Source organism: Crocodylus porosus, unplaced genomic scaffold (assembly GCF_001723895.1).
Source record: "Crocodylus porosus isolate Cpor-Errol unplaced genomic scaffold, CroPor_comp1, whole genome shotgun sequence".
Lineage (NCBI taxonomy): Eukaryota > Metazoa > Chordata > Crocodylia > Crocodylidae > Crocodylus > Crocodylus porosus.
This window is the reverse complement of record NW_017728886.1, coordinates 63,657,870-63,671,543: the sequence shown is the minus strand read 5'-3', so window position 1 is coordinate 63,671,543 and position 13,674 is coordinate 63,657,870. Positions and strand designations below refer to the sequence as shown.

At 35.4% G+C, this 13,674-nt stretch overlaps 1 protein-coding gene across 3 annotated transcripts in view; it reads left to right on the top strand.

Moving 5' to 3' along the window:
• The window catches only part of TBC1D5 (TBC1 domain family member 5), a 475,698-nt gene that overhangs the window by 379,387 nt on the left and 82,637 nt on the right, over positions 1-13,674 (top strand). For all 3 annotated transcript variants that reach the window (XM_019535723.1, XM_019535731.1, XM_019535738.1), the window contains one exon: positions 9,403-9,488. In XM_019535723.1, coding sequence (XP_019391268.1) covers positions 9,403-9,488 — 86 coding nt within the window. The remainder of the gene's footprint in view (positions 1-9,402; positions 9,489-13,674) is intronic.

Sequence of the window (13,674 nt, the reverse complement as noted above, 5' to 3'; positions counted from 1 at the left end):
CTTTCCATTGTCACAGAAACTATCACATGCATTAATAGCCCCATAACTTCAAACATGAAAAATGCTCTTGAATTTTTTACTGTTAAAGTACCCAAAGAAACTTAACCATGTGCCTGTATGGGGTCCGTGACAGACCAGCCTGCACTAGGCAATGTTTAATGTTAGAGGCATAGGCCTAATTCCAAATCCTCTTTTGTCCAGTAAGTACCACTGCTTTTTGCCCTGGCACGTGCCCCTGCATGTGAAGTTAGCACAGAGAAAATCTCTAGGTGGGGTAGGGAAGGCTGAGGCCAGCCCAGGTGTTGGGGCCCTGGGGGCCTCCTAGAGTTCTGGCACCAGCAGTCCAGAGGTGTGGAGCCTGGCCAACAGCTGGAGTGTGGCTCTAGCTGGCTGGGCTCCCATTTCAGGTGGTACCCCAAATCATGTGCGCAGGGTGCATTCTGTGGCACCTCAGCAACCTATGAGGCATTGCAAAACTCACATATGCGCTCATGTGATGCGGCCTATATGGAGTTATAGCATTATGTCTATTTTGGGCAAGTTTAATCTTATATCCTTCTCCCCCTACACAACTCGCTCTCCTTGCCGTTCTGAGCATGCTCAGAAGAGATGTTTCCCTCATTACTTACGTTCTGTTGCTATCTACTCCAGAAGGCCTATAACCCTTTGTTAGTCATAGAAAAATCAGCCGTCAACTTTTTGGAGGAGGAGGAATAAAGCTCTCCTACAAATAACTTAGTAGCTGGAGCATTTATTCATGGAGTGGGAGACCTAGTATAGGCGCTTTTCCTCCCATCTCCCACTTCTCATCAAAATGTCCTGACTCCCAGGGCCTGTGCTAATACGGGCAAAAAGCATCCTCCATCTCTCCTGTTGAAGGTGGCTCACTAGGCAGCCAAGAAAGGAGAGCAAGACAAAGGGAGGTCAGCTCCATGGTTCACTGAGATGAGCACTGCCCTGGAAGGGAAGAGATCCCAAGTTGTGGCCCCTGCTACTTACTGTCTCTCCCTTTTTATTTATTAAATTTAAAATGCAGGGAAAACTTTGAGGGCAGGAGAGTACACTTCTATACCTCCTTCAGGTCTCTGTAACTTATAGTCATAAGCCTTCCCAAGGGAATTAGGATCTAAAATGCATGTTAAGTGGCCCAAAATGTCATGTTTGCTTCTAAATGTGGAGTTGAATTTAGTTGGTGCTCTCTAAGGATATGAGGATTTTTAAGTAATTGGAGATTTGAGGGGCCCATACATAGGTAGGGGGAAAGGCTTTTTTCTGTACTGAGGCAAACTTGTTGTTTCGAGATGGAGCCCTATCCCCTAACAGACAAGCAGTTCATATGGTGAGATATCAGGGCAGATGAAAAAGTGCCAGGATACAAAATTATTCTTCCATGTTGAAATGTGCAACATTTCAACATGGAAGAGTTACTATAGAATTAGTATTTCTTCTTTGAATAGGACATACAAGTCGAAAAGAAGTATGAATCACCTTGTATTCCTTAATTACTGTGGTTACCAATAAAATGTATTACACTTGAATTTGTTGGGGCTGTTGCTTTCAAATGACTAGTTTACTTATGTTTAAAAAGTCAACTAAAGCTACTGACCCTGTCCCAAAGAATAATGATATTAGCTATAAAATTACAGTAATAAAATGTATTTAACTATATTAGAATGGGGTGATTATGGTTTTTCTTGTGTGCAACCTGACAATTCAGTTAATCACTTCGAGTTTGTGAAGTGGTTTATCAAAAAGCACTGCTTAGAATAGTATCCCTTTAATAGAAATTTCTCCATATCATAATTAATTTATTTGACTAAAATTTACAAAACAAAAACCACGAGTTGTACAAAATGGATTCAGAACTTTTTAATAATATATGAGAATAGCTACTGTACCGTATCAAGTTTATTATGATAAAATTAGAGTGCAGCTCTTTTGATATAAATTCAGATATACTATTGGTACATTGACATTAAATTTGCGTAGCAAATATTAATGCATTAACCATTACACTCATATTGCAGAATAATATTCATTTGATAATTTTGTGTTAATGGATGGATAGATTCGTGAACTGGTGAAAGATGTTTGACAGCAATAGAAAATTGCAAGATACATGTGCATATCTGTCATTATTTTATTAATGGTATGTTTAGAGTTTTGAGGTTAATTTTTTTTTTTTTCTTCTTATGGGATAACCAGAAAGGTTTTGTAGCTTCATCATTTTTAATATGTAAAATAGAAATAGTTATCCTATGGCACCAGAAACGATGTTTGTCTCCACCTTCTTAAATCTTGTCATAGACAACGCCATTCTTTTTAGTGTGGTACATTTGTATATGTGGACCTCAGGAAGTATCTTCATTTCCTTAGGAACCTTCTGCATGTTTTACATATCATGACTTGTATAGAACATAAATAGTCGGCTTAGTCTTTCTACGTAGCTAAAAGAACTGAGATAGCACCTTAAAAATATTCTGCTACCCCTACATACAGTACCATATATATGATTGCACATAGAGAAGATACAATGGCCCTAGGACACAAAGATTCTATCAGCATGAGCTTAGGATACTTGCATTACTCACAAAACTGTGAGTGAGTTGTGCAGGTTGTCCAAAATGAGTGCCAATAAAACCATAATGTGGTAGCTTTTCTGTACATAAAAATGTCAAATTTTTAAATCTCATAATTTGGAACATTTCAGGGTTAGAAGTAAGCCTGGCTGTATGTTCTATTCAAAGCCTGGATCTCCCTTTTGCAATGCTGTAAAACTCGTATTCCTCGCTGTTCAAGGCTGTGAGATAACCAGGCCATAAATCTGTCATGGGCATAGGGCTGAATATTGTCAGATTTATACCTCACTATTTAGTTAATTTACTTCTTAAAACCAAGGACTAAGAAGAATAATAGATGACTAAATTAAGAGGCAGGTTTAAAATATGTTGAACCTATTCTGTTTATGCAAGATGTGGAATATACATAGGTTATGAAGTTGAACATTAACAGGGTGGGGGAGTTGGGTTGGAACATTTGTAAGAGCTGATTTGATATACTTTGATCTAAGAGTTAAAATACAATATAGCATAGTAACTCAAATGAAAAAAAAAGTTTCAGCCAGTTGGGAGAAGCAGCTAAAACATGTGACTAGAAGCTTTTTTGCCTCAAGTTATGGTTCATAAAGCTAAATGAACATTTTTATCATTTCTGTATCTTCTACATAGACTGGGTGCAACATGATGTATGTGAAGCTAGAAACAGAGCATAATGCATATTTTAAATATTTTGGGGGGAATCTAAATTTCCTACTTGCCAGTTAAAAAAAAAAAAAAAAAAAAAAAATGCTTGACATGTAAGGAAACTGAAATCAATTTATTTCAAGCTAATATGAGTTCACAAGTTGTTTTTTGCTTTTACCCAATTAACTAAAATTTGTTTCTCTCTTGAATTCTTTCTGGGCCTTTTTTATTCAGGGAAATCTCCTCTTTAACTTCATGTTCAACCAGCATGTAAATATTTGCATTTCCAGAAACTTATATATATGCAAGATTCTCAACATCTTTTTGAGCATTGCTTGGTTTAGGTCTACAACAGCCTTCTGAGAAATGTAAGTAGGTAGTATTATTCCAGTTCAAGGAAACAATAGCCCAGGTGAGGTATCATTGCCAATATCAGTACTAGAGAACAAATCTTCTGACTCTGAGAGTTATGCAGCGATCACTATCAATGCTGTTATTTGTATATATGCTACTGCCATTATGCTATTAGTGCATGTGTATGTGTAGGCTAAAATTTTAGCCTATTGCCACTGACCAAGTTTACAGTTGGCAAGGAGATCTGGTGTCATATAATAAAAAAGAATTCATTATAGGATGATGCGCAATGCCTTTTTCTGACACAATGGACAGGAGTTATTGCAGAGCATCTTATTGTTTTTCTTCCAGCCAAAGCACTTTGAAATGTATGAAAATGTTACACCATTACTTCATAATGTATATGCCTGGTCATCAAGTACAGAGACAGCTTCTTGGATATGTGACAAAGAAACAAAAATGTGGAAAGGTTACATTTTTTTGCACGTGAGCAAATAGGCAGTTATTAATATGCAGAGTCAAATTAATTGGTGCATAATAGCAAAATACTTCTGCAAAATTGCACAAACAATGCTCCATGTCTTATTCTTGAATGAATGTTTTAATTGAATTTCATTTGTGTTCCCAAATCTTATCCATGTTTGTAACATTTTTGAAGGACCAGAATGTGTGTGGCAATGGAAAAAGAAAAAGTAAAACCTTCACAGACCTTGTAGTCATTAGTGAATGTGGGATCGTAGATTTCCCCAATTTGTATTACAGGAAAAGGAAAAAGGAAAAATTGCATTTTAGTATAGAAATATACTAATATTGGGCTTTAGGAGAATTATGATAAATCTAATGTTCCTAGTCAACTAAAGAGGTGATATTATAACAAACTGTTTCCTTAGAAATATAAATAAAGGCAACAATACTTCATCCTTATCTTTTTTGGGATAATTATTATATTTCAGAGTGTTCTTTGTTCCAGGTTTAAAATATCACCAGTGTTCAAAAAAAATTCTAATTGGCAGTATTTGTTTCCTGTAAAACTAGTAGATATAGAAAAAACAGTTTGCTTGGCACCAATGAGATAATTATTTTAGTAAGTTTTGCTTCACATATTGAATTCACTATTTCTGTTTCTTTCTCACTTGGTTGCATTTTGGTTATCTCGTTTCAGTTACAATCTATTAAGCTAAGTCTGTTACAGTGGTTGAGGTTTTCCCACCTGTCTACCCTAAAACACCTGCAACATATGTTTGCGTAACCCTGCAATGCTTTGCGTTTGGGGCCCTGAGAAATTCCCCCAGAGCTTTTTGCTTATAAACAGCTGAGCAATTCATTTCTCTAATGACGAGTGCTTTTCCCCTGGCATGGAGGCAATAGTATGTTCACTCAAATAAGTCTCATTTTTCATCAGAGAGACACATTAGACATTTGTCATTTGTTTCTTCTTCTGAGAGTTTAATTTTAGAATTCAAAATAAAAAGAAAGGGAAGAAATAATGCTTAAGAAAAAAATAAACATGAAAAAAATTAAGTGGAAGTAAAACAATCTTAAATTGTATCTACCCCTATCATCTTCACATGTTGTCTTGCAACTGCTGCATTCTCAAATAATAAGGCATTACATTATTGGAGGAAAGTAGCTTTCTTAATATATAGTAAAATAATCTTATTGTGACCTGTATCATTCAAGGCAGCACCTCTCTATGATAAGAGCTACATAAATCATTTTCCATTATTATGTTGCAAGATGTACTACTATTATTTTCCCCAAATTCAGATTACTTAAACTTTTTAGTTATTTTCTTCCCTACCAGTACCACAAGAAAATTTGCAAACTCAGGGAACCAAGCAAACATGTTAAACTTTTTTGTGGCAACAATGGTCTAAGCAAATCAAGTTTTTTAGTCAGTATTAGCCTGATACTATCTACAGGTAGGGCACAGAATTCAGACATTGGGTAGAGCTTTTCATCAAGTTATAACAATTTATAGTCTGTCACTTCTCTCTCTCTGATACTAGGACTCCCTATTGGGTGATATTCCTACTCTTTTTATAATCTTTTAATGAGACAGAAAGGTGGAAGTGGATATAAAAGAGTCTGAAAGTCCTGAATCTAACTTGAGGCAAATTCCCTTGGCCAAAGACTTAAGACAGGCAGGGTAGAGATTCCAAAAGGACTTCTTCCTGAGCCTGACATTAGGGTTCATCATAGGAAAAAGGGCCTTAGGACAAAAGAAACATAACTGGTATTGGAAGCCACAGGTGATGGCAACATGGAGATTATGGCAACGTGGCTTGCCCTGGATAGGAGGAGGCAGGTTGCTCTAATGTAGGTAATTAATCAAGATTTTCTGAATTCAGCAGGAGACTTTTTTAGTCCCTGGGTTGATCCAGGATCCTGGAGGCCCAGAAAGAGCTTAAAAGTCACGTTAGCCACCGCCGCCTCCTTAGCTTTGATTTCCAAACTGCGTGTATAAAACGTGGTGCTATCCTGCACATAAAATCTTATTTTACATACCTATTACCATAGCACTACATAATATTTTTTTCCATTTGAAATCATTCATTTAAAAAGAAGTCTCAGAAGAAAAGTTGATCTTCCTGTTAAAAGGAACAGAAAAGTAATTGAAAAATCCAGAGAATGTTGTGTATTTTCTGGCTTGCCTTCATTTGTATATAAAACGTCCTGGTAGTGCTACCTTTCCTTTATATAAAGGGAAGAAAAAATTAACTTGTTAATCTGCTTACTGCCCTTCTTATACCTTTTAGGCATTCAGTACATGATACTTGTTGGGGTGTGATAGAGATAATAATTTACTCATCATCTCTCTTAGCAATAGATGATGATGATTTTACATTAAATAGTTCAAAGTACTTAATCTGAAGAAGAGAAATATGAAGGGTGTTACTAGGATAAGTAATTAACCATCTCTGTGGTTCTTGTACCCACTTTGCAAAGAAGGCTTGGTGTTTAGGAATAGTCTGCCTTAGAGTGAACCTACATTGTGGTAAGTCATTTGTTTAACCTATTTGTTTTGAGTCTACAACACATCTAATACTGCGGATAGAGAGATGGAAAAAGATATTGATATAGGGGAAAATGGTAATGTTTAGGATATTTTTCTTCAAAATGTATGCTATGGATTTTTTTTAAGGAACAGTAGTCATAATCCTAATTTCTCTTACTCTTGTTGGAAATGTAGCTTTCAGAAATACTAAATATGTCTGGGGTAATAGTATTCAGATATCTGCAGGCAAATATGTAATTTAGGCTTTTAAATATATCCAGATTTTCTTAAAGGATATCAGGTAGGGCTACAAAATTATTTCTAACATATTAGCCCGTGGTATTTATTGTCTTAAATTTCAGATGCTGTTTTTTCAACATTATTTTTTTTTCTGAGGGCTTTTTTACTCTGCATGTAATAGTACTTTAAACTGTCTCTCCCTTTGATACCAGTAAGCCTCATAGGAATTTAAATAGACCCTACTGAAAGTAATGCTTGAGCCTCATTCATATGTTCAAGTTAGATCATTATTCCTATTAATGGCTTTAAGTGCTTAGATAGTAGATCAGCATTTTGTGTCTTGAGTTGCTTGTCATTTCTGCATAAATGTGTTTCAAGAAGCTGTTCCACATAATCTCTTTTACCGTTTTTTTCCAGAAAAGAAAGTAACATAATTCTTTATTGGTTTATAGGAGTTGGAAAAGAAATCTTTTAATATTTTAGTAAAAACAAAGCTCACGTTCAGTTACTGCAAACAAGCACCAGAACTAGGCATGAGTGAAAATGAGGTTTTTTCAAATGAACTTTGTAAAAACTAGAAATATGCTGATGACTTGAAACACCTCTTTTCATGGACCTTTGCTCAAATGCTAATCAGCGTCTCTAAAATAAATAATCTATTAAATGTATCAAGAAAAGTTAACACAGAAACATCAGTCATTGCTTTGATATTAGTCAGATTTGATTATCATAGAAATGCATGGAATTACAAAACCAGCAAAACAGTAACTAAAACTGATTCATTGTTATTACTGTCAGTTGATTAGGACTGACTTACATGCCATATGATGGGGTAGAATTATGCAGCTATTTTAATAGTAACAAGAGAAGACAAATAAATGTACAGTAGCCATTACAATGCAGATGGACGAGGTTTTTTTTTTAATGCTTGTCTAATAGCCTTTAGGTTGGGGGGGGTTTATGAGCACTCTACACAGTATTTATTTAAAGTAACTTAAATGAGCTTCCAGATGAGAAAAGTTATTGATTACAAGATTAAGTTTGACAATATGAAATAGAAAATTCTCAGTGGAGGTTTCAATCCCAAAGCTTAATTTTGATCACATCAAGCCTGTCAGCCTTCTGATACCTATTGTTTCTTAAAGGTTAAGTCCTCTTTATGCCCTCACCCCTGGCATGTACAGTATTTGGTTACTTAAGCTGTAATTCCCAACTACTCCTACAAAATTGAAAAAAGCGGTCAATGAAAAAAGGATTGCTGCAGTTACCTAAAGCTTAAAAAGATATCGCTCAACAGCTCATAGCAAGACTGGACAAGGGTAATGATCACAGGGAGAGGTGGAAAAGAGTAAACGTTTCTGTCTCTTTTAATACTTCCTCTTCATCAAGATGAAAATAAAACATGATTTTTCCCCTATAATCAAGCATGTCATGAAGCATTGCATTGTTCACTTAATTGTATGAATTATTAGTAGGACAGAAAAGCTTAGGTTAATATATTTTAAATAAGTACACAGTTATAAGGGGGAAGAAATTTAAAAGGAAATAACTTGAACCATTTTTTACCAATGCAGTATCTTTAGATAGTTGCACAAAAACATTAATGAATGTTACCTCCTGCCCTGGGCATATTCATTTAGTCCATCTCTCTCTTTGAAAGGTATTTACTCTGTCTGTGTATAGGTTGTTTGGATATATGTGCAATTTATTTTTTAATAATAAAAATATTTACATAACACTTTATCTTCCAATGTTAACCTTTTCAGCTATATGGGCTCCTTTGTGCATAATACAGTGGTATATAATCTTGAGTATTCTAATAAAATATTATGTCCAAGGTGCTATTTGAGACGATATACTTTAATAAATAAGTTTCTTTTTGGCGGAAGTGGGGACTAACAAACTGTATATTCAATATTAATTATATGCTTTATATGGTTCTTTATTTAAGGCCTAGATTCTGAATGATTTGAGGCTTGGGAATAAAAAGAAGCTGTGTATGCCATCTAGTGGCTATGTTTAATTTGATCAACTCAGTGTAATTCTTAGCCTATCTTTTGCTTAACTACAATTTTCACTAGCGGTAGTACATTAATTTTAAGTTAGTTTGCCTTCACTATTAACATTTCATTTAATAAGCCGTAATTATAGACAAATATTTTGGTTATAAATTTCTCTAGTCAGCCTTACATACGGCATAAAGCAATCTCTGGAACCAAACTTTACCAGTCACAGGGAAGATTCAAATCCAAATTAGATCAGTGTGGCTTGGCCTCATCTCAACATGGATGAGTAGGTTTGTCATGCTTAATTACAGGATTGGTGATCAGTCTTAGTGTTATGCTAATGCCTGAATCCCAAATATTTTAGAACCAGTCATCTCTTTTTAAATGTGATTCCTGTCTTTATCAATTATAGGTCTAGAAAAAGAAATGATTCTTTAATTTGTATTCCTTATTAAATAAAACCTTTCTAAACACTATATTTAAAACACCAGAATTCTCCATTAAGATACTGATACCAGTTTTTATTAAATATGTTCTCACTGTGACACTTCCTTTTCTTTAGAAAAATCCCAGACCAGTGACTCACCAATTCCAACAGAATTTAGATTATTACAAAGCACGTGGGGCGGATTTGATGAATAAGACTCGGTAAGCCTCTTTTACATATTGTATATTATTAAGACCCTACTAGACAAAAATGTATAGGCTCTTTTTTATCCCACACAGTATATGGGACAAATGCTTAGTATGTCAAATTTGTTCCAAATCTTCTCAATACAATATTCTTACATGAAAAATGAAGCTATTACAAATAACATCATGTTCTAGCTTGCAGATGCTCTCTCTTTCCAAGGTATTGATTTTCAGTCAGGGTGCTGTGGCAAAGTGGAATGCCTTAAGATCCTTTCAAGGGTGCCATGGAGTGCCATGCAATACTAGCACTGTTAGATGTGCAAACATGATTCACAAGATAAAACTAGAGGTTTCAAGTAGGAATCCATAGTGTTAAAAACATTCTGAACTCTTGTGGTCTTTTTGAATTTTCGCAACAGAAGAATTACTATATTATGTTCCTGTAATTTAAAATTAAGTGGTGACAATTGAAGAGCTGACAATTGACAATTAAGAGTTGACATTTCCAAGGGGTGTCTTGAGTCTAAAGTTTGAGAACCACTGCTCTAAGGCTTAGACATGTCTAAATAATTGATCCTTTGCTTCAGGCTGTAGATGAGTAGAGGCCAGAGAGAGCTTTAAATGAGCTGTCTCAGCTGCTGGAAGTTCAGAAAACTAGCCTTCATTGAGCTCTTGGCTAGACTATGTCTAGTACCTAAACCAGCTCATTTAAAGCTGCCTCAGGTATTTCTAAATCACAATATAGTCTTCGTTGTAGACTCCACAAAACTGCACTAGACATTTAACTACTGTCCATGTTACAGTAGATGTTCAACTAAAATCATTTGCAACTAAGTTAGGTAAACTAAAATAAACTGTCACTTGGGTGTTCTTCAGTTATTTTAAAAAGGACTTATATCATGATAGCTGAAACTAGAGAGCCCAGCCCCATTATGATGATCAAAATATAGGCCTAATGCAAGCAGATGATTTTGTTTCAGAGCGCTTTACAACTTCCCTATAGAGTATTTAACTGAGATAAATTTAACTGAGAATACATTTCCAAGTAATCACTAGTTAAGGTGAACAAAAGGGTCTATCTTATTAAAATAATCATTGTATGAAGAAAAACACTGAAAACATTACAAAAAAAGTCCAGAGTAGACTTGATTATTTGTATCTCTTTCAACCCCAAAATTTTTGCATCAATCTGGAAATTAATTGATATTATCCCATAGCTCACTGTAGGTTCTGAAATGGCGGTTATGTTGCATGCTGCCATATCAAAACTAGTATTCCTTTGTAGAAGAGTGATCAGCATCATGGAACTTGCGTGGTAGCTCTGCAGAATTCTCTTAACAAAACTGTCACTGAGTGTTTCTTTCTTTATTTAAGGGTTCTTAGAAAAAGATAGTGAGCTACAGTGTGGCACAGCGGGGTAAGCTGCCTTGGAGCTGCAGCGTGTAAAATTTTAAATTGAGTTCAGCTCTAGCTCTGCATAGTTTAAATATGTTTTAAATTATGTGGAGCACAGGTACGGACTGTTTTCTTCTCTCCATTATCTGTAAAATAAGCGATCAGCAGTTCTCCAGATGTCATGCTGATGACACTTATTTGATCCATGTAGGAGAACCTAAATGGTGAAATGATGAAATAAATAGACCAAGAATATTGCATTCAAAATCTGGTACTTGAATATATACCACTTGGTACCACAAAGATGGGGAGGGGGCCTGGTGGGAATTTGCAAACCAAAGCAAAAATTATGAGGTTTCCTCAAACAGTGTTGTGGAAATCATTGATTTTTCAGTTTACTAACTAAACCCCCAAAAAGTTGAAAAGACCGTTTCAAACCAGAAGGAATTGTTCTGTTTTCTGCATTATTTTCTCTTTTTTTTTTTTACTTACAAATGGAAAAATGAAATGTTACAAAAAAATCTGTGTTCATTTTTATCAGATGAAACTATTTGTTATATTAAGTGACAGTTGTCAGATTAAATAAGAATTCTCGAGCAGTTTTGGTTGATCTGAAATTGAATTTTTCAATGATTAAATTACTCGTTCAAAAACTTTCATCCAGCCCTCACTAGAATGATATGTGATCGAAGAAGCTTAAACCTACTAAACAAACAAATTATGACAAATTAAGGATAGGAATATAACTTCATTGTGAACTGTTTGGATAGCAAAGGGGGAATAGGAATTATTTTAAGTCATTCAAGTGGGGAATAATTAGGGCAAATGGATTTCAGCAAAAGAACTGGATTAGTCTAACAGCATCGTACTTTGAAACGTTCTCCAAAAGAAAATGGGGTGGATTCATTGAAGATTAGACTGAACAAAGGACTAGAAAACACACCATTAGAGGATGCCTCTGCAGTCAGCAGAGGAATGGATGAGATAACCCAGTAGGCCATGTCCCTTTAAGTTCTCTGATTCCATTATGTATCTAAAATACATTCAGAAATCTTACATATATTGCTTATTTAAAACTTTTAAATCGGTCATATTCATAGATTTTTCTCGGCTAATGGGGACTTATTAAAGAGAAAAATGCCTTTGAATAAGGCTCTCTTAAAACAAAACATTCTCATCTTGGAAAAAAAAGGCAGCGATTGAATCATCTTCCTACAGCTTGTTTAAAAATATACCATTCATAGTCAAGGTCAATGATGCTTATTGTGATGAAACAAAATTGTTTGCTTCATAGATGGGATTCACGTCTCCTTGACATTCATGTTTTTAAACTGATGCCTTACTTTTAAATGCATCTGCTGATAACTCTATAACATAATCAATCCTCATTTTTCTTGTAATTGTTGTGCATGTTTGGTACATTTTGATGGCTAAAATGTAGACATTGATCCATGTTTAATGGCTGTAATCATCCTTTGCACTAGTATATGAGAAGTTTAGATGGTAGGAAACAAACGCATTGTCCTTACTCTCCTGAACTTCAATTTGGTATCAAAGCATCTCTTCCTGAAGACCCTAACACCTTGTCATTGTTTTCATTTTCTGAAGCTGGCACGTAAAGAAAACACAGCATAGCTCCACTTAAGGATTAGGGAGGGAAAGCTGAGGGGGAATCATCTTTTCTTGGCAAGCCACTGAAATGCCAGCTTCATTATTTGACTTCTTTTGTGTTCATGTACCAAAGTGATTGTTGGCAATAAAAGGTCAATGCATGTGAGACCTGTAACTATGTTAATTTTTTTCCACTAGACATCGGTTCTAATTCTCAGGTAACATTTAACATCCTTTTATGATAATTATGATAAAAAGTGGCTTCCAGCAATGTTTCAGCCCTTTAGAACATAAAAATGTTTTTTCTGTAGAGTTAAAAATATAGTTAGGCATTCCTTACCCACTGAAAGATTCCTCATGATTCTTTATGCAGCTTTGATACTCTGGTGTTAACAGAATGTGTCAAAACATTAACACCTTTTTTTTTTTTTAACTTTAACAATAATCTACCAGAGAGTGAAGCTTCACTTTTGCATGAGCCCCTGTTGATTTGGGACATTTTTCCTACCCTCTGGACATGAACTTTGAATTATCTTCAGTAAATGCTAGTCTGATAGTCAGCACAGATAAATCATACTTAAGAATCCAGCATAACCTATTGTTCTTCTAAGGCATTTTTTTTAGGTGACTAGCAGACATTACATTTATGCCATGATTAACTCCATAAAATGGTAAACTGGCCACAAACTTGTTCCCTGTATAATATATATAATTTGGAACATCTTTGTGGCTGGTTTATATAGCACTTTAAATTGTCGTAGACCTCAGGCTGGCATGTCCTAGACCTGGGGCTGCCCAGGTCAATGATGAAAATCTCAAACTGGTCCCAGCACTGTGCAGAATCAGTTGGCCTGGGGCAGGCCCGACCCCCCTTCCCCATTTATGGTATTGGGCTGAGGGCAGTTTTGGGTCCCAGTTTGTCCCCTACCATCCCACAATGGTATGTCAGGAATTTTATGCCCCTATCCAAAACATTGTTTATCCATGCCATTATTTTATTTAGGAGAAAAACTGGGCTCAGATGACTCCAGCCAGGTAGGCATCAAGCCTCCTTTTAAAGACCCCCAGGGTAGGAACCAACACCACTTCCCTTGGAAGTTGGTTCCAGATCCTAGCTGCCATAACTGTGAAGTAGTTCTTACAGATGTCTAATCTAAACCTACTCTTCAACAACTTGTGGCTGTTATTCCTTGTT